At 43.8% G+C, this 22,297-nt stretch overlaps 1 protein-coding gene across 1 annotated transcript in view; it reads right to left on the bottom strand.

The window, feature by feature from the left end:
- Positions 1-4,290: 4,290 nt before the first annotated feature.
- The window catches only part of LOC106611182 (leucine-rich repeat and fibronectin type-III domain-containing protein 5), a 40,920-nt gene continuing 22,913 nt past the window's right edge, over positions 4,291-22,297 (bottom strand). The window contains exons 2-3 of the mRNA XM_014211139.2: positions 9,280-10,687; positions 4,291-5,992 (exon numbers count right to left, since the gene is read on the bottom strand). Of these exons, the coding sequence (XP_014066614.2) occupies positions 5,008-5,992; positions 9,280-10,667 (2,373 nt within the window). The 5' untranslated portion in view covers positions 10,668-10,687 and the 3' untranslated portion in view covers positions 4,291-5,007. The remainder of the gene's footprint in view (positions 5,993-9,279; positions 10,688-22,297) is intronic.

The raw sequence follows: 22,297 nt of genomic DNA, 5'->3' as shown, positions 1-22,297 counted from the left end.
CTGCTTACAAGCAAAAATTAAAGCAGGAAGCAACAGTGACTCGGCCAATAAAAAAGTGGTCAGATGAAGCAGATGCTAAGCTACAGGACTGTTTTGCTAGCACAGACTGGAATATGTTCTCAGATTCTTCTGATGGCATTGAGGAGTACACCACATCAGTCACTGGCTTCATCAATAAGTGCATCGATGATGTCGTCCCCACTGTGACTGTATGTACATACCCCAACCAGAAGCCTTGGATTACAGGCAATATCCGCACTGAGCTAAAGGGTAGAGCTGCAGCTTTCAAGGGGCGGGACTCTAACACGGAAGCTTATAAGAAATCCTGCTATGCCCTCTAATGAAGCATCAAACAGGCAAAGCATCAATACAGGACTAAGATCGAATCGTACTACACCAGTTCCAACACTCGTCCGATGTGGCAGGGCTTGTAAACTATTAAAGACTACAAAGGGAAGCACAGCCAAGAGCTGCCCAATGACGCAAGCCTACCAGACAAGCAAAATTACTTCTATACTCCCCCCCGAGGCAAGTAACACTGAAACATGCATGAGAGCATCAGCTGTTCTGGACAACTGTGTGATCACGTTCTCCGCAGCCGATGTGAGTAAGACCTTTAAACAGGTCAAAATTCACAAGGCCGCAGGGCCAGACGGATTACCAGGACGTGTACTCCGAGCATGCGCTGACCAAATGGCAAGTGTCTTCACTGATATTTTCAACCTCTCCCTGTCTGAGTCTGTAATACCAACATGTTTCAAGCAGACCACCATAGTGCCTGTACCCAAGAACACTAAGGTAACCTGCCTAAATGACTACCAACCCATAGCACTCACGTCTGTAGCCATGAAGTGCTTTGAAAGGCTGGTCATGGCTCACATCAACACCATTATCCAAGAAACCCTAGACCCACTCCAATTTCCATACCGCCCCAACAGATCCACAGATGATACAATCAATATTGCACTCCACACTGCCCTTTCCCACCTGGACAAAAGGAACATCTATGTGAGAATACTATTCATTGACTACAGCCCAGCGTTCAACACCATAGTGCCCTCAAAGCTCATCACTAAGCTAACGGAACCCTGGAACTAAACACCTCCCTCTGCAACTGGATCCTGGACATCCTGATGGGCCGCCCCAAGGTAGGTAACAACACATCCGCCACGCTGATCCTCAACACAGGGGCCCCTCAGGGGTGCGTGCTCAGTCCCCCCCTGTACTCCCTGTTCACTCATGACTGCACAGCCAAGGATGACTTCAACACCATCATCATCATCAGCGGTAGGCCTGATCACAGACAACAACGAGACAGCTTATAGGGACGAGGTCAGAGACCTGACCGTGTGTTGCAAGGACAACAACCTCTCCCTCAATGTGATCAAATCAAAGGAGATGATTGTGGACTACAGGAAAAGGAGGACCGAGCATGCCCCCATTCTCATCGACAGGGCTGTAGTGGAGCAGGTTGAAAACTTCAAGTTCCTTGGCATCCACATCACCAACAAACTAACATGGTTCAAGCACACCAAGGCAGTCGTGAAGAGGGCACGACAAAACCTATTCCCCCTCAGGAGACTGAAAAGATTTGGCATGGGTCCCAGATCCTTAAAAGTTTCTACAACTGCTCCATCGAGAGCATCCTGATGGGTTGCATCACTGCCTGGTATGGCAACAGCTCGGTCTCCGACTGCAAGGCACTACAGACGGTGGTTCGTTTGGCCCAGTACATCACTGGGGCCAAGCTTCCTGCCATCCAGGACCTCTATACCAGGCGGTGTCAGAGGAAGGCCCTAAAAATGGTCAAAGACTCCAGCCACCCTAGTCATAGACTGTTCTCTCTACTAAGGCACGGCAAGCGAGACCGGAGCACCAAGTCTAGGTCCAAGAGGCTTCTAAACAGCTTCTACCCCCAAGCTATAAGACTCCTGAACATCTAATCAAATGGCTAACCATACTATTTGTATTGCCCCCCCTCCCACGCTGCTGCTGCTCTCTGTTATTATCTATGTATAGTCAATTACCTTGACTAATCGGTGCACTCGCACATTGACTCTGTACCGGTACCTCCTGTATATAGACTCGCTAAAACTGCATTGTTGGTTAAGGGGTTGTATGTAGGCATTTCACTGTAAGGTCTAAACCTGTTGTATTCGGTGCATGTGACAAATAAAAATAGATTTCATTTGATTTGGCAACACCGGATGGAATGCAGTTTTAACCAATCAGCATTCAGGATTAGACCCACCCGTTGTATAAATGGTTGTAATGACGTCATTTCAACTAGTTATCATTCCATCTACCACCAATGTGTATGACATGGGTAACAAACAACGTACTTTATTAAAACCAACAACGTACTTTATTAATGTACAGTGTCTATTTTGTATACAGCAGTTTTGTGTGTCTTAGACAATTTTCCCCTCTGGGACATTAAAGTTCATCCTATTTGTCCTATCCTATGTCACTACCCACAGAATTGGTTCAGCAGCATTGTACCGTTTGTCCAGGTTAAAATATCTGGGTTTTGTGTGGAAGAAATGATAAACCCATTTTGGAATTGTACTAAAACATGTAAATCCCGCTCTACTGGTACATGACATTGCAGGCTTAGAGCTCCATGCATCTGGCATCAGATTGATTCAACTCTCCTGAAGTGAAGTCCTTAGGTAGCGTGAGTGAGAATCATCAAACGTGCACGTCAGTTTCCATGCTACACGGATGTAAGCTTTATCTAGTAAAATGGATTTACTACTGTGACATTGACAAGTCCCCATACATCAGTAGTTATTTCCTATCAGCCTTTTTTGGTTTTTGTTTAACCTTTATTTAACTAGGCAAGTCAGTTAAGAACAAATTCTTATTTTCAATGATGGCCTTGGAACAGTAGGTTAACTGCCTGTTCAGGGGCAGAAAGACATTTTTACCTTGTCAGCTCGGGGATTAAATCTTGCAACCTTTCGGTTACTAGTCCAATGCTCTAACCACTAGGCTACCTGCCGCGCCTTGATACATTCCTCTGAATGAATGTGCCAGTAAAATAAGTACGCCTACTATAGTAGCAATTTTCTTATCTTGGTATGGATAATTCCATATGGATTCTGTCAGTGTTTCCCTAAATGGAGGTCCCGCCAGTGAAAGCCTACAATAGCATCTGGAAAAATTCACTTGGTTTAACTGGTAGGTCAGAGGAACATTTAACAAGCTATGGGAACCCAAAAACATTTCAGGACTAATGGATGAGGTTAGACTGAACCTTAGAGATGGTTTCTCAGGTACACTACATTACCAAAAGTCTGTGGACATCTGCTCACCGAACATCTTTCCAAAACCATATGGAGTTGGTCCCTCCCCTTTGCTTCTATAACAGCCGCTATAACAAACTGTTGCCACAAAGTTGGAAGCACAGAATCATCTAGAATGTCATTGTATGGTGTAGCATTAAGAATTCCCTTAGCTGGAACTAAGGAGCCAAGCCAGAACCACGAAAAACAGCCCCAGACCATTATTAATTATCCACCAAACTTTACAGTTGGCACTATGCATTAGGGCAGGTAGCATTCTCCTAGCATCCGCCAAACCCATATTTGTCCGTCGGACTACCAGATGGTGAAGCGTGATTCATCACTCCAGAGAACGCGTTTCCACTGCTCCAGACTCCAATGGTGGCGAGCTTTACAACACTCCAGCTGACACTTGGCATTGTGCATGGTGATATTAAGCTTGTGTTTTGTTGCTCAGCCATGGAAACCCATTTCATGAAGCTCCCAACGAACAGTTCTTCTGCTGACGTTGCTTCCAGATGCAGTCTGGAACTCTGTAGTGAGTGTTGCACCTGAAGACAGACAATTTTTACGTGCTACTCGCTACAGCACTCTGCGGTCCCATTCTGTGAGCTTGTGTGGCCTACCACTTTGTGGCTGAGCCGTTGTTGCTCCTACACATTTCCACTTCACAATAACAGCACTTACAGTTGACTGGGGCAGCTCTAGCAAGGCAGAACATTGACAATCTGACTTGTTCGAAAGGTGGCATCTTATGATGGTGCCACGTTGAAAGTCACTGAGCTCTTTAGTAAGGCTATTCTACTGCCAATGTTTGTCTATGGAGATTGCATGGCTGTGTGCTCGATGTTATACACCTGTCAGCAACGGGTGTGGCTGAAATAGCCGAATCCACTCATTTGAAGGGGTGTCCACATATTTTTGTATATATAGTGTATGGTAGGGCTAGCCTGAGAATATGCCTGTCTGTGATGAAGAGATTACCAACACAAGACCATTGAAATATACTTATTTCATATTTTTTATTTTACACAACATAACAACACAGCAGATGTTGTTTCTATGTACAGTTTTTTTTGTGCCTTTAAACAAAGGCAATATCAATGTCATTGAAAAGAAAGCTTGAATTTGTCTTGAAAAAATATCAATTTAATAAGAGGCCAAGTAACAAGTCTTTGATAGGTTTTTTTGTATTGTCTCTATATGCAGGAAATGTTATTTCCTTGTAATAGAAAGGCTTTTTGTGAAATCGCTCTTGTTCCTCTCGATCCCACATCCTGTGTCAGGGACAGCTGAATTCCTGTTGGTGCTCCTGGCAAAAGGACAACTGTTATGCAGAGGTAAGGCACCAATGCTTTTCTCTTGCCACAACTTTAACAATGGGACTATGTAATGTATAAGTGGACAGGTATGTTGGTTTTCTTTTTCTCAATGTTTTCCTTTTTCATTTCTTTGTTGTATGGGTATGAAAACACTGCATGGACTGCTGAGCTCTGGGCTCCGAGCCCTCCTGGAGATTCTCTCCATCGAAGGAAAGCAGGGATGCAATTCTGACTCCTACAAGGCAAGCATCCATTTTATTGTTGGTCTTTGAAAATAAAAATAAAAGTAAACTGAAACCCGAGGAGAAAAAAAATAAAATGGTTCAAAAACAGATTTCCCAACTCTCTCACACACACACACACGCACGCACACACACACACACGCGCAAACAGAACAGTCACACAGTGCTTTCTAGAATCCACTCTGAACTGGAATAGGTGGCCTTCACACTGTCTATATCTTCCTGTTGAAGTACAATCCCGTTCATGGACATACTCCGCTTAGACCACATATTCCCAAATTGTGTTGTCCCAACGTAGCAGTTTTGCTTGGACGAGTCCTCGTTTAGAGAGTACCTACGTTTGGCCCTCACCCCTTCCACCGGTAAGGTCAGGTACTTGGAGGAGGGTCTGGGGTGTGCACGTCTCAATATGGGGGTGTCCTTGACACGCGAGAAGGGTAGCGGGGAGTGGAATACTGGGGCGGACGGCTGCTGCAGAGCCGTGGAGTTGTTGCGGTTGGTATTCTGGGTCTCAGCATTGGGGAGGGCCTCTATATTGGGCTCAGGGGTGGCAGCAGCAGCGTAGGGCTTTGGTGCAGGCTTGCGCTTTGGCTTCAGAGACCCTGAGGATCCAGGTGTGTTCCAGCTTTGGGTCACCTGGGACGTAGCAGTAGAGCAGTCTGGGAGAGAGGTCTCGGACGAGTGCGTTAGCGTATCCGACGCGTGGCCAACAGCCTTTAGACATCCTCCACCCGCTCCGTCTGACCCTCCCATGGCCTGCTTGGACACAGAGGGTGTGACTGTGCACCCCTGAGACTGCGCCCCGTTGGTCTGTGAGTGGACGTTGGTGACAAGGGTGCCTTTGCCCGAGTCACTGGTGTTGCAGACCTTGTAGCGAATCATGAGGATGATGATGAAGACGAGGACAGAGGCCACGATGATGCCGCCGATGATGATGATCATGGTGCCTCCCAGGAACTGGGACTGCATGAAATGACAGCGCAGGTACTCAGACTCGGTGGTGAACTGGACGCAGCCCACCACGCGGGTGGCGGTGAGGGAGGTGATACCGTCGTCGTAGATGGCCAGAACACACAGGTCGTACGACGTCCCAGCAGCCAGGTTGTTGACCAGGAAGTTTTTGCTTGTGGGGGGAATCATTCTGAGAGGAGAGAAGGACAAAGGAAATATATATCAATGTGGATTTCAATTAAATGTGTTATAAAGACAATTCATGTCATTAATGCATACTCTTTTCTTACCAATTGTTAAAAATATACTTCTGTTTCTGGCAAGCAATTTCCTATAGTCTTAAAAAAAATGCTAGTTGCTGCATTTTATAAATATTGTTTCACATCTCATTATCCCAAAACTACAAGGCTAATAAAAATGAATATATTTTTGGAGAGCAATGAAACCTAAAATGTTCAAAGGCAACATAAACAACCTCAAGATGTTACAGCATTGTGTGTGCAATATTCCTGTATAACATTAGACAGCATACATTGACTAGGTGAATGCTAATGTTATTTATATTCCTGAATATCATTTGACCTCTAATGTTGTCTTTGCCATTGTGGTGTTTATTTATTTGGAAGAAAGTGGCCAAGAAAGCAGCATTTATTGGTGGCTAGCTGTGTTATTATCTCTCTTATTAAAGTTGTCCTCGCTATATCTGCCTAGGACTGTTCATTGCAAGGACTCATTTCATGAACAACACTCTCAGGCCTGTCCATTCCTTCCCTCTTTTTTAACCAACTTCTGACAAATATTTGGAGAATTTAATGGTCTTAAATAACTGCCGGAAAATTCTGAACAGTTAACACATTGATCAATTCTAGAAATGGCTGACAATGGAAAGACTTTAAGCCAATCATGGTAATTTTCGAGTGAAGGGATATCCATTTTTTACATTTACATTTTAGTCATTTAGCAGATGCTCTTATCCAGAGTGACTTACGAGTGTATACATATTCATCACTATACAAAAAGGAGTTAAAACAACATTACTTGGCAGAGATTGTCGTTGTCATTTAAAAATGCTTAGCTATATCGATCTTTCAAACTGTGACCGTCACAGAATAACCAGTAAATACTGTATTTTTTCCCTTTCTTTGTTGTTTATGATTTTGCGATGCTCAAAACCACATGGAACTGACTGCATTGCCAAAGAAATTCAATTAATTGAATCCTTTCATGCAGAAAACGTAGCTTATGGCAGGCACGTAACGTGGCTCTCTACCAGTGTAGAGTACTGTACATTGTCAAGAAAATTACTGTTCAGCTATTAAAATGTAAAAGATAAAAACAATAGCGCCCAAAAAGTAAACAACACTTCCACTGATTTATTTACTATTAACATTTGCTGAGCCTGAGGTTGTCAAACCAAGATAATGTAGGCTGACTTCACATGCAGGTTGACATCCTTGACATCCACCAACAGTCATCGGGCAATGTGCAGAGCACATCTCCATCCAGCCATGTCATCGCAATCTACAGCTAATGGAATGTTTTTCTTCTTTTAGTTTAAACCTATTTAAAATCACGTGAGACACAGACAACACAATTTTAACAAGATTGTTATGTTAGCCTGGGTGTGTTTATTGGACAATAACATGGAAATTGGGACCATTTAATTTGAATGAAGCTGTTTCTTTTATGCCTTAAGCACATCTGAGCCAGGTATTACCTGCCCCACAGGACTTTTTGCTGGCTAAAATGGCCCAAGTTGGAGTGCTTTAAAAAGAGGCTCATTCTCCTGATTTGTGTGCACATAAAAGCTTGCTGTACAATTTGCTTGATGCCCACATTTTTTAATCACCCCCCATTGAGTAATAAATATGCTTGAAAGGAAAATTACTGTGTGCAGGTGAAACAACCATGGGTGCAACTTTGGTTTTAGAAGTGGGGGGACATCTTTTTTTTTTTTTTTTTTCATCCAGTCATCCACATCCACTCAGAGGTGTCCACATGGTCCTAAATCATACCATTGCCTAATTTTGTATCACATTCCAATTATAAAACTGGGGGGGCAAAAATGCAATTTCAGAATGTGGGGGGGACATGTCCTCCCCGTCCCCAGTGAAAGTTGTGCCCCTGGAAACAACTATAGAGAAAATTACAGTAAAACCGAAATGGCCTGTGCTTGTGGGATATATAGACAGGCGACATGCTATTCAAAAGGTCAATGTAACCCAGAGACCATTGGTGATCCTTCATATAAACACAAGAACACAAACTCAGGACTAGTGAGAGGGAATAATGTGATTTTGTAGTTGTGTGAAGCTTTAAATAAGTTATTTTTAAGACTATATTAGTGGAAAATGAGTAATACTCTTCAATGCACAACCTGAAGGTACGCTAATGTTAGAAACCCTTTCAAAAGAAGCCTGGTGTTCGCCACTCCCAACTCTCTGAGGATAGATGCTGCAGCCAGCCATTGCATGCCCTATGCTCAAAAGATATAGGATTGGTTTTCATTCATGCCTCTACAGGCAAAGAGAGCAAAGGGATTGATCCTTCCCTATTAGATCAACATAAAAAAGTGACAGATGTATTCGTTAATGAATCGCAGACGGTTTCTTCCTACCCATTGGAGTTCTCCAACTACGTAAATCAATGTACTGCATGTGCCCATTGCAATTCCAGTTAGTTGTAGTTGTTGAGACTGAATTAGCCATTTTACTGAGGACCTCTTCGAAATTCAATAATCTCTTATTCACATCACAGAGAAAACAGGCCGGTTATGTGCTGCTTCACGATGCAGAGTTCAGCTCATCTTAATCTATATGAAATCATGACTGAGAGACTGCTGTCTTTCTTTGATCCCTCTGTCACACAGCCCGCCTGCTCTGAGCCAATGTGGGGATGTGAGTTTTGCTTTGCAGGGGTTTTACTAATTAATGTTCAAGGATTACAGAGGATCTAAAACAGATGTAATAACATTAGGATCGTGTTTTTGTCATTCCACTCCCATGTATTTTTTGTAAATATTTCTATGTTTACTCAATTCTGTTGTGCAAATACAGTCGCTCACTGTACAACAGCCTAACATGAAATGTAATAGATTACAATCCCACAAATCTAGCATGAGCTACTAGCTAAACATTTTTAAATCTCAGATTGTGGCTAGCGTAATTGCTAAGCAATTGAATATTGGTTGTTTAGTATAATGTGTTGCTTAATAAAGATGGTCACCATCATTTATTTTACAAACATGTGGTTAAAAGCCTATAAAACATCATTTTAGGTTTGCATGGTGTGTGAATGTGATTGAGAAGAAAAAAAAATATTATGCACAGATGAATCTCCATAAAAACATCTCTGAACCAATACTATAAGTGCACTTTATTGAAATTAAATCCATTAGGGCCATTACTAAATTCACCACGAATTTCATACACAAATCCGGTCAATAAAATCACCAAGAGGGGATTGAACGGAACCTACCTGTAAACGAGAGAGTCATCATAACTGCCATTGTACTGAATCTGGAACATCCGGATCCCAGGTATATTCCTCTGGAAGTTGAACTTGATCAGCGCAGTGGAGGATGTGGCCTCAGCGATGACCACCCGTTTATCTGTGCTAGTTTTGGTGTCCCCAGTGTGGTTGCTGCCGTTGGCCCCAGCCCTGGTGGATGTGGAGATGTCCGAGGAGCCAGGGTCAGGCTCCTGGATGTTGTTGGTGCTGTTGGAGATGTGTGGGAGTTTGATAATCAGCAACTCCACAGTCTGATGTGCCTCACCTGCCGGGTTGGACGAGATGCAGGTGAAGGATCCTGTGTCCTTCACTGTGCTGATCAGAATATCCAGGGTGCCGTTGGTGTACACAAGCGTTCGGGAGGAGTTTGCCACCAGCTTCCCCTCTGGGGAGATCCAGTGTATGGCAGGCTCAGGGTCCCCCCGGGCCTTGCACCTCAAGACCACCCTCTGGCCTTCCAGCACCCGCATCTCATGGGAGTGCCGGGTGATGAGAGGAGGTTCACACAGGAACTCCTCCTCAGGTATAGACCAGAAGTAGCGTCCGGAGAGATGCTGCGGTGAGGCGCATGTCTCCAGATCATCCTCTCGGCTCAGGCGCCTCAACCACAGCAGCTCACAGTTGCAGTGCAGTGGGTTCCCACCAAAGCTCAGCGCGAACGAGGGAGAGTTCATGATCCCAGACGTGGCCAAAACCTGGGCCCGCTGGAACAGAGGATCAGGAGGGAGCTTCTGTAACTTATTAGAGGTCACGTCCAAGCGGTTGAGCTTTTGGAGAAGAGAGAAGGTCCCCTCAGGAATGTAGTCGATCATGTTGTGGTCCAGGCTGAGGGTGGCAAGGCTGGTCATCCTCTGGATAGCCTCCCAGGGGATGGACTCCAGGTTGTTGTAGGACAGGTCCAGCTCCTCCAGGGCCAGCAGGTCATTAAAGGCCCCCAGGTGGATCAACGTCAGCTGGTTGTTGTTAAGGATGAGGTGGTGCAGTTTGGACATGCCGCTGAAGGTGTCATTGGCTATCCGGGTCAGACGGTTGCTGTTCAGGTGCAAGGCGCGGAGGTTCTCCAGGTCAGCGAATGCATGCGGCGTGATGAAGCTAATGGTATTCCTGGACAGGGTAAGGTCCTGCAGCCTGGTCATGTTGGCAAAGTCTTTCCTTTTGATGCTGGTGACGAAGTTGTCGGCCAGCCGCAGCTCCACAGTGTGCCTGTCAATGTTCGGGGGGGCAAAGAGGAGCCCTTTTTTGGCACAGAGGGTTGCGAGGTTGGGAGATAGTATTTGACAGACACAGCGCTTCGGACAGATCTGGGCCTTCACTGCCATTCCGATAACCAACAGACAGACCAGCAGTTTTTCCATTGTAAGTCAGGTTCAAACACCTGCAACATAAGACAGAGAGAGGGAGAGAAAAATAGATAATTTATCATCTGAACTGGATCATTTCATTCATTTCATGACACCAGCAGTGACACTGACAGCCTGAGTCGAAGATGCTCTGATACTTAGTTATATTTCACCCCAGTCTTGAACATCCATTTGTATAATGTGTCCATTTAGTCGGACAATACCCAGGGGTCAAAACTTGTTGAAATGACACTAGTATAACTAGAAACAGGTAGAAATGACACCAGTATAACTAGAAACTGATTGAGGTCAGTACAAATAAAAATGGGTTGAAATGACATCAGTACAACTTGAAAGTGGTTGAAATGACATTAGCACATCTATAAACTGGTTGAAATGATGTCAGTACAACAAAAAAATGGGTTAAATAACATCACTACAGATTCTGGTTAAATAACGTCAGTACAACTATAAACTGGTTAAATATTCTAACAGAAAGAATAAACGTGTGTTTACATGCATCACTAGCCTGTTCATACACTATAGTTCCAAACAGAGATTTTTACTTTAAAACACATCCCCTGCTGCTCTCCTCTCCTCTACACCCAGAGTGAGTAATGTTATCCCTGTGTTGGGGTCACTTACTCAGCATTAGAAGTGTGTGGGGGTGCCGAACAGAGGAGCTGTTTCATCTTGCTTAAGCCTGATCTGTGGACTGCAGCGGACACATCTAGCACATGACCCTGACACGCGGGAAGGTATCACTGCCATAATTACACTGAGGAAAGTAAGCTACTCTCTCAGCCTGGCTGCCTGGCTGCCTGCCTGGCTACCTGGCTGCCTGCCTGGCTACCTGGCTGGCTGCCTGGCTACCTGGCTGGCTGCCTGGCTACCTGGCTGGCTAGGTGGCTGGCTACCTGGCTGGCTGCCTGGCTACCTGGCTGGCTGCCTGGCTACCTGGCTGGCTGCCTGGCTACCTGGCTGGCTGCCTGGCTGGCTGCCTGGCTACCTGGCTGGCTGCCTGGCTACCTGGCTGGCTGCCTGGCTACCTGGCTGCCTGCCTGGCTACCTGGCTGGCTGCCTGGCTGGCTGCCTGGCTACCTGGCTGCCTGGCTGCCTGGCTGGCTGCCTGCATGGCTGCCTGCATGGCTGCCTGCATGGCTGCCTGCATGCTGCCTAGCTACAAAGGAAGGATGATGGGCAAATTAAATAAAGTCAATGTGATGAGGTGTGAAAAATTCTGACAGGAGAATTTAATTTCGTGCCATAGAGTGAATGGGATCATGTCGACATAACGGTCTATCAACATAGTCAGCCAGACCATACTTGACACTGACACATGCCAAAACCACAGGCCTGTATGATGTATGAATGTATGATTACCTCACGTTTGGAAAATACCTCATTTAGCCTATAGGATGATCTGGCATGACACAGTATGTCATTTTTATGAAGGAGAAGAGGTACTCGTCACATGACAGGCTACTAAAGGTAGGTAAAGAGCCAATATCTGCATCCGAAATAGCACCCTACTGTCCCTATTCCCTATATAGTGCAATACTTTTAACCAGGGTCCATAGTGCACTGTATAGGAAATATGGTGCTATCTGGGACACAATGAATCACATGACATGCATGTCCAGTGAACTTGCATTGCATGGCAGCCTGTGTGATTTTCTAGTCTTGTCTCCAGAGCACACAGGAAGGTCATACCACCACAGGGTAATGAAAGCAACACTGCTGCCCACTCACAGAGCAGACAGCAGGATCATGTTCATTACCACACTGTAATTCTTTACCATCGATTTTCCTTTCCAGGCTATACATACTGCTGTTTGTGTGTGCATGAGGGACTAGAAAGAACGAGGATGAGGGAGGGAAGAGGAGGAGGAGAGAAATAGGAGATCATAATGGAGAGAGTGCGCTCTCTCTCTCTCTGCAGTCTGTATTGCATATACAGATCTGCAGTGGAACATTAAATATCTGATTCATAGCTGGGTAGATCTGATTCACAAGCCTGGATTAGGGCCTTTACAACAATAAACAAGACATGATGCATCATGCTTAACGAAGTCAATTGCCATGGTCAGTGGTGTAAAGTACTTAAGTAAAAATACTTTAAAGTACTACTTAAGTCGTTTTTTGGAGTATCTGTACTTTACTTTTGAATTTATACTTTTGACTACTTTTACTTCACTACATTCCTAAAGACAATTAGGTAATTTATTTTTACTCCATACATTTTCCCTGACACCCAAAAGAACTAGTTATAATTTGAATGCTTAGCAGTAAAGGAAAAAGGTCCAATTCACATACTTATCAAGAAAATGTCCCTGGTCATTCCTACTGCCTCTGATCTGGTGGAGTCACTAAACATGGCTGTCAAGAAAAGGAAATTGTGCCATCTGGTTTGCTAAATATAAGGAATTTGATGTGTAGAATGTACTTTTACTTTGTACTTTTACTCAATTATGACAATTGAGTACTTTTTCCACCCCTGTACTTAAGTACATTTAAAATCTGATACGTTTAGACTTTTACTCAAGTAGTTTTTTACTGGGTTACTTTCACTTTTACATGAGTCATTTTATATTAAGGTATCTTTACTTTTACTCAAGTATGACAATTTAATACTTATTTCACCTCTGGCCATGCTGGAATGCCAGGACAAATGGAATGTGCCGGGGAAGGTTTAGCTTGCTTTCATAATTCTATATCCATGAACAAGAACCTACAATATAAATACAATATCATCTAAATCCTCAGCTAAATCACAAGTCTAAGAAAGACAGAGAATATGTACAGTAGGGTAATGGACCATCAATCAACACATTTTCTACATGCTTTGGCTTGAAAACAAAGAATGTCACAACTATGCAAATATTCCCATGCATATAAATTAGTAGCTGTTTTTACTGAGGCTAAAACCTCAATGCAATCTCTCAGTGACAGCCACGAGTGGTGGTTTATAAATAGCATTTATACACAGAGAGACTGCAGAGAACCTTAAAAAAGCACTGTTTGATGATTCCCCATAAAATCAGATATGAGAATAGCAGGTAAAGTAGGCACTTTGAGACTAATGGCCTGAATCCCTGCAGAGACACAGTACATACACTCCTGTCTGCTCTGTAAGTCCCAAATAGCATCATTTTCCCTATTTAGGCACTACTTTTGACCAAGGCCTGTAGGGCTCTGGCCAGAAATAGTGCACAATATAAAGAATAGAGTTCCATTTAGGACACAGCCTCGTAACTGTGTCACTGGAAACCAACCAGGACTATTTTCAAACTGAGGAGACTGTGTGGCATATAGCCAGCGATGCTGCCAGGAATGATTGCTAGTATAGCAGTTGTAATGAGGTAGTTGAGCTGAGCACACTATGACTCCCTGATCAACGTTGAGGAGTATGCCAAGATCATTCTTGGACACACAAACAGTATTGGAACATGTTCATGACATCTACTAGATACAGCGCCTTGCAAAAGTATTTACCCCCCTTGATGTTTTTCCTATTTTGTTGCATTACAACCTGCAATTTGGATTTCATGTAAATGGATATACACAAAATAGTCCAAATTGGTGAAGTGAAATTGGAAAAAAGATTTATAATAATTATGGAAAAGTGGTGCGTGCATATGTACTCACCCCCTTTGCTATGAAGCCCCTAAATAAGATCTGGTGCAACCAATTACCTTCAGAAGTCACATAATTAGTTAAATAAAGTCCACCTGTGTGCAATCTAAGTGTCACATGATCTGTCACATGATCTCAGTATATATACACAACTGTTCTGAAAGGCCCCAGAGTCTGCAACACCACTAAGCAAGGGTCACCACCAAGCAAGAGGCACCATGAAGACCAAGGAGCTCTCCAAACTGGTCAGGGACAAAGTCGTGGAGAAGTACAGATCAGGGTTGGGTTATAAAAAAATATCTGAAACTTTGAACTCCCACGGAGCACCATTAAATCCATTATTAAAAAATGGAAAGAATATGGCACCACAACAAGCCTGCCAAGAGAGGACCGCCCACCAAAACTCACAGACCAGGCAAGGAGGGCTTTAATCAGAGAGGCAACAAAGAGACCAAAGATAACACTGAAGGAGCTGCAAAGCTCCACTGTGTAGATTGGAGTATCTGTCCATAGGACCACTTTAAGTAGTACACTCCACGGAATTGGGCTTTACAGAAGAGTGGCCAGAAAAAAACCATTGCTTAAAGAAAAAAATAAGCAAACATGTTTGGTGTTCGCCAGAAAGCATGTTGGAGAGTCCCCAAACACATGGAAGAAGGTACTCTGGTCAGATGAAACTACAATTGAGCTTTTTGGCCATCAAGCAATGTCTGGCACAAACCCAACACCTCTCATCACCCCGAGAACACCATCCCCACAGTGAAGTATGGTGGTGGCAGCATCATGCCGAGGGGATGTTTTTCCATCAGCAGGGACTGGGATGATGGATGGCGCTAAATACAAGGATATTCTTGAGGGAAACCTGTTTCAGTCTTCCAGATATTTGACTTTGAGGGGGTGAATAGTTATGCATGCTCAAGTTTTCAGTTTATTTGTCTTATTTCTTGTTTGTTTCACAAGAAAACATATTTTGTATCTTCAAAGTGGTAGGCATGTTGTGTAAATCAAATTATACAAACCCCCCAAAAATCTACTTTAATTCCAGGTTGTAAGGCAACAAAATAGGAAAAATGCCAAGGGGGGTGAATACTTTCGCAAGGTACTATATTGATATATATAAATATGCGAGAGAGAGAGAGAGAGAGAGAGAGAGAGAGAATGACATTGTAGGATTTGTCCTTGAGGCAAGTGGAGGCAGGATTATTCAATGTAGATGGGTATTCTTTATGGGTGCAAGTCACATACTCAAATGCAATGCTCTGCTAGCAGGATGTTTATCGTTTGTTTACGTATAAGCAAATTATAGGGTGTTACAGAATCCAGAATAGGAAATGCTAGAGCATTGAAAACACAACATTATCGCCTTCTTTTCATGATGGAACATTGTGTTTGCCCTGAATATGCAATTAACCACAAGAGTGTCAATGCAATTACTGCATTATTATTACATTCAACCAAAGTTCAGGAAGTCCATGCTAATTTATAGTCCGAAGGGGTCCTTTATTTAACACAGATTGAGGCAGATTTGAAAGGCATGTTTTACCTACTTTCAATGACTTCCATCTCCTATTAAACTAGGGAAACATCTGAACAAAAGTAGTATTCAGAATGGTAAAGTCCCAATTTATTACACAGCCAGACAAAAACCCTTCATAACTGTGTAAAATAAAAATGCTCATCTGTTTAACAGCATGCCTGCCTTCAGACTTCTAACTAAACTACAGGGTTCATATTAAGAGCATTCTACATTGCAAGAGCACAATAACAATGGCTTATGAAATTAACTCTAGCACATCACAGCACTCAAAGACAAGCAACAATGGCTAGTTACTAATAATCCTATTCGCCAACACAGTCACACTCAATGTTAAGGACAAGGTGGAGTTGTGCAAGAGGTACCGTTCTGTTTCTGTATCCTGTTCATCAATAAAGAATGGCTGACTGACTGTGCAGTGGAGTGCAAACAAAACTTCAGGGGGAGCATTAGGGGAGCGATGTGTGGAAGACACTCCACCCGATGAATTATGCATATAGCCAAAACATGAACACTCCTCTATAATTCACACTGATCAAATTTAACACACAACGCAAACATGAATATTTTAAGTGCTCTAAAAGGGGATGTTTCCATCACATTCAAAATCTGATCCTAAATGTTTAAGATATGTCAACACACGTGCAGGTGGTCTGGTGTACACAGAAAAGGGGGATGAGGAGAAGGATGAACGAGCCCTGTGGCTTGGCAGCTGGCCCTCAGGACAGTGAGAGCATTGACATGAATGTCAACTGGAATTAGGCTGGTATTGTGTCACGGTCCCTAAAATAACCACAGTCGAATCACATCAAGATGTTGACGTTTAACCTGGAATAACCTGGCCACACATTGTTTTCATCACACGCCAATTGCTCAATACATTTATTTTCGAAGTGTTATGGATCATATTTACATCTAACCTCAATGTAGCCAAAGCATAACCTTAAACCCCTAGCCCCTTAACCACTAACACCTAACTACTAACTGTTAACCTTATCATAACCCCTAACCACTAACCCCTAACTGTAAACCTTATCTTAACCCCTAACCCATAACCACTAACCCCTAACTGTAAACCTTATCATAACCCATATCTGTGAACCGTATCATAACCCCTAACCCCACACTGTAATCCGTATCATAACCCAAAAACCCTAACTGTGAACCGTATCATAACCCAAAAACACTAACCCTTAACTGTGAACCGTATCATAACCCAAAAACCCTAACCCTTAACTGTGAACCGTATCATAACCCAAAAACCCTAACCCTAATATAATCCTGAGCAAAAGATTATAGAAGATTTGACAACATCGTCAATATGAAAAATACTGAAATGACAATTTGGCACAAGTGACAAAACAGGCATGAGACTGTACTGTATGTTAATAAATATAGAAGCCAATGCAAATATAGTCACCTTTCTGATAAATGCTCTCGGAAACCTTGGAGCAGTAGAGATACCTCAAAGGGAATCACATGGTGAAGGGGTGCTAAAGGGTTCTTACAGTATCTCAGCTTGGCAGCCCTGCTGTGTACAGACTAGAGTCTCTGAGTGCAGGCCAGTATATACAGGCTCTACTCTACTCTGGTCTGACATTGGCATGGTAGCTTCTGTTAAACTGCAGTCATACTATTAACCCTCAGTGAGTGCTACCCAGAAAGGAGAGCAAGAGGAAAAAGAGAGGGAGAGATAGAGAGACAGAACAAGACAGACAGACACAAAGAGACAGAAAGAGGGGGAGAGATGCTGGAGAGAGGTGTTTCTTTTTCCAGAGAGAGAGTGATAGAGGAGGGTGTTACAAGGACCAGGGCAACACGGTGGCTTCATACTGTACTAACAGCCTACTTACATATTGATGTGTCTGTCTGTCTGTCTGTCTGTCTGTGTGTCTGTCCCTATCTATGTCTGTCTGTCAGTCTCTCTCTGTCTTTCTCTGTTTCCCTCTCTCTCTCTCTCTCGCTCTCTCTCTTTCCCTCTACTTAGAGAGAGAAAGAGAGAGAGAGTGGGGTGGACAGTGTATGGATGCTTTCTTTATTGTAATAAAAGTGATCGGCCTCAAAACAGAACATGTGCGCATGCACATACACAAAAACACACATGCACATACACTGATGCACACACAGTGACATACACAAAAACACACATGGACATTGAGATAGTAGCTAGTAGCCATGTCTCCAATATGAATATACCTATCAAAACAATATATTCTAAGCGATTTGTATGCATGCCCTGTGGTTGGTATGTTTTCTCACCAATATGCACTGTTCCCGGCTTTGGCTTTGTGGTAGTCATAGCAAGACGTAATGAAGCTGCTGAGCAAGACTAGGAAAGTCTGATTCATTCTTTCCCCGAACAAATTACATAGTCATTTCTTTCAGTTTCGTTTGGAGAAACATTTGCATTTGCGATTTTTGATTGTCTCTCTGCATGGCTTTGACATCTTCTTGCATTGCAAAGTAGAATAGTATGAGGTGCTAAGAAAATATTTCCAAAGTGAACATAGCTTCAAGCTGCTTCTACACTGCTAATTGTTTCTAAAGCGCTACAGTATACACTGAGTGTACAAAACATTAGGAACACCTGCTCTTTCCAGGACAGGTTGAAGCTATGATCCCTTATTGATGGCACCTGTTAATTACACTTCAATCAGTATAGATGAAGGGTAGGAGACAACGTACAGAGACAATTGAGACATGGATTGTGTATGTGTGAATGGGAAGGAAGGGTGAATGTGAAAGAAAAGATTTAAGTGCCTTTGAACGGGGTATGGTAGTAGGTGCCAGGTGAACCGGTTTGAGTGTGACAAGAACTGCAACATTGCTGGGTTTTTCATGATCAACATTTTCCCATCTGTATCGAATGTGTACACCAGTATCAAGAATGGCCCACCATCCAAGGGACATCCAGCCAACTTGACACAGCTGTGGGAAGCATTCGATTCAACATGGGCGCGCATCCCTGTGGAACACTTTGTAAAGTCCATGGCCCAACGAATTGAGGCTGTTCTGAGGGAAAAAGGGGGTGCAACTCACTATTAAGAAGGTGTTCCTAATGTTTTATACACTCAATGTATGTTTTTACCTATTTTCAAACAGCTGAAGACGTAGCTTTACTTAGGTGAGGACTTTAGGGATGAAAATACTTTTTTCCTCAGTGATAAATGGCGGCGGCAGCATTTCCACTGAATATTTCACATAAATCACCATCTTAAAGAGGAAACATGAGCTGAAACCCAGCGCTGCATGCTGCAAAAGGCTGCTCCCCCAAGAGCCAGGCAGCAGCATCCGCCACTGTGCTGTATAAAGCAGGAACAGCCTCTCCCTGCCCTGCTCCCTCAGAGACTTTCATCACAAGGAGACAATGGAGTGTTCTGGAAGGAAGGCGCTCTGAGTCACACAGACTCTCTTTTACCCCTCTCTCTCTCGCCATCTCTTTCCATATTTGCTAGTTTAAATATACAATTGTTGTCTTGTCAGCTATTTGTGACGGTAAGTTGGGGGGTAAAAAAGTTTAAAAAATACATTGTCGACAGTATACCCATATCTTATTTCATTCGCACCACTTCCCTCTTTTCTGCAGCAATGCTTGGGGAGCTTCAATAACAAGAGAGGAACAACACTGTTCAGCATGAGTAACAGCATGACTGTGTGTGTGTGTGTGTGTGTGTGTGTGTGTGTGTGTGTACACATGCATGGGTGCATGTGTGAACCTGTTTGCCTGTTCACTCAGGCCTTTTTAATTGTAAAGGAACATAAATCCAGCGCTGCATGTAATGAGTTGCATATTAATAAACAGGCTGAAGCAGCTCATGACACTGTGACGAAGCTTATCGAGCTACCGACCTGATTTCCCATGGTTCCTTAGACATGTTGTTTACTGGTCACTGAATCGCAGGTTACCATCCAGGACAGTTGAACCTGTCCCCTTCCCCCTGCCTGTGTTTCACAAAGGAGAATATGTGTGAGTGTGTTGGTGCATGCGTGTGTGTGTGTGTGGGCATGGGGTGATGTGTAGCTGTTGTGTGGTCCAAGGCCTTCAGCAATAGACGAGCGTCAGTGGAGGAGCCGGAGGCCCCAGAATCCCATCAGGCTTTGCTGGGGAGAGAACCACCAGCGGGCCCATATGCTAAGCGGCCGGCGTGGTGGAGAGCTGTGGAGAGGGCAAGAGTAACAGGCTGTGTAGTGATCCGTATATATAGTATAGCTGGCCTCCACCAGGCCCAATGAGCAGCCAGGCCTCCCTAAGCCCATCTTTCATCTCCCCAGGAGAGCACAGCCCCCTTGCTACAAACCCTCAGTCTGGTGGGTCTGATCAGAACAAACTGACACCACGCTGCAAGTGTTCTAGCCCGGGAGGAAGGAGCTCTCAGTGGGTGATAACGACGAGGAGAGGGGGTTCCAGAAAACTGCTGCCTCAAATCACTACTAGCCTCCGTGACCCCTGTGCTTTGAACAGTGTTGGGGGAACGGGGGTCAACGGCAGCTTTGATCTGAGTCGTGACCACGTCCAGAACACTCCAACTGAGAAGCAGGTGGTGCAGAGATGGGTAGCCGCGAGGGTAATGGGTTCAAATACCTTGTCTTCCCTCTACCTGTCTCTTTTCACCTCTGCACCTTACACTTAATTACATGCACTGTAAGCCTGTAAGATACTCTCCCTGAACTGTTCTTGGGTGAAGTTGAAATAATGGCACCAAGCTGAGCCGAGTAGCCAGCAGAAAACATCCATGGATATGATCTGATGTGGGAATCTGGATGAAGACCCAGATGAGATGAGAGGAGGAGCGGATAGATATGGAAGGCAGCCTCCAGCCTCCAGGCAGGCAGCCTCCAGCCAGGCAGCCTCCAGCCTCCAGCCAGGCAGCCTCCAGCCTCCAGGCAGGCAGCCTCCAGCCAGGCAGCCTCCAGCCTCCAGCCTCCAGGCAGGCAGGCTGCTTAGATGGGCCGATAATGTGCTGAGTAGCTTCCCACTGGCCCCAGGCCTACTTATCGCCAATCACACAACCCTATCTCCTGAGATAGGGCAATTAAACAAGACAGAATCCATGCCCAGAGCCTGGGACTAAGCTGGAACTGACTGTCTGAATAGGATGTGAGAAGCCTACAGTACAGTAAGCCCATAGTATGGTCTTTTGGCAAATTCCACTGTGGTTGCACATGCAGTATGAATGCTATTCACTGTGAGATTATGTTTAAGGCAGTTTTTTCCCCTACTGACGGACACCGTGCGTCTGACTGCAAAGGGATCCATTTCATTTTGTAACAGGGTTTAAGCAGCTTTTTTATATATCCCCCTTTCAGAGACGTGATATCAATTGCCCTGGATTTGTAATGACTAGCATGGAAAACAGCTTAGCTCACCATTATCATTACTAAAACAAACCCATTAGCAGTTTATATGATGACATCACACATATTAAACCACAATGGAGACATTTGTACAATAGCTATGCCTCATTACCAAATGATAAATCAATAATTAAGTATACATTATTTCAGTTTCAATTTTGTTACAGTCTCACATCTGGTTCGATTTCAGGCTGTATCACATCCGGTCGTGATTTGGAGTCCCATTGTCCCAGCGTCGTCCGGGTTTGGCCGGGGTAGGCCTTCATTGTAAATAAGAATTTGTTCTTAACTGACTTGCCTAGTTAAATAAAGGTTAAATTTAAAAAAATGAAAACATCAATGCCTGCTTGCCTTTTACTTTGTTTTCTACTCATGCAACTAATGCCACACCTTTTCAAACATCATATTGTGTTCACTGTCCTCTACTAACATAAGACAAAATATCCAAAGTCACAATTTGTGTTCACTATCTTTGTATCTCCCCCAGCATTATGTGCCAAACCATCTTTTAATAGTCTGTCAATGCGGTTTTCTGCTACGACCGCCCAAACATTTGATGTAAGCTACAGTAACTTCCATCTCTAGTGCCCTGTAAAGAAACCTGGCCTGCTGAATATATACAAAGTAGAGAACAGAGCAGCATACCCTTTAGAGCTGACACAGCTGAGAGGCTAGAGTGTACATGGATCAATAGCTTCAACTTTGCAGAATGGCTCTGATATTTATAAGACAGTGGAGAAGGCAGCGGCAGCACACCACCCATCAACTGGAGCTGATTTAAAAAAAAAAAAACTTTAACACTTATTTTTCTTCAATCTTAACTGTTGGTTAAGGGCTTGTAAGTACGCATTTCACTGTAAGGTCTACACCTGTTGTATTTGGTGCATGTCACAAATATAATTTGATTTGATTTGATTTGATTACCTCATACAGACAACTCTACCGAGAGCCTAGCTAAGCATGGTGGGATATAACAATCACTAGTGAAAGATTACAACATTTGAACCCTAAAACTGAGCTTAAACAACATTACATATCATTGTTATGTTAGTGCAGAGGTGGGACCAAGTAACTTTTAAATATTAAGTCCCAAGGGCCAAGTCGAGTCCCAAGGGCCAAG

This window comes from Salmo salar, chromosome ssa09 (genome assembly GCF_905237065.1).
Source record: "Salmo salar chromosome ssa09, Ssal_v3.1, whole genome shotgun sequence".
Taxonomy (NCBI): domain Eukaryota; kingdom Metazoa; phylum Chordata; class Actinopteri; order Salmoniformes; family Salmonidae; genus Salmo; species Salmo salar.
The sequence above is the reverse complement of the archived record's forward strand: the minus strand, read 5'-3'. Positions and strand labels throughout refer to the sequence as shown.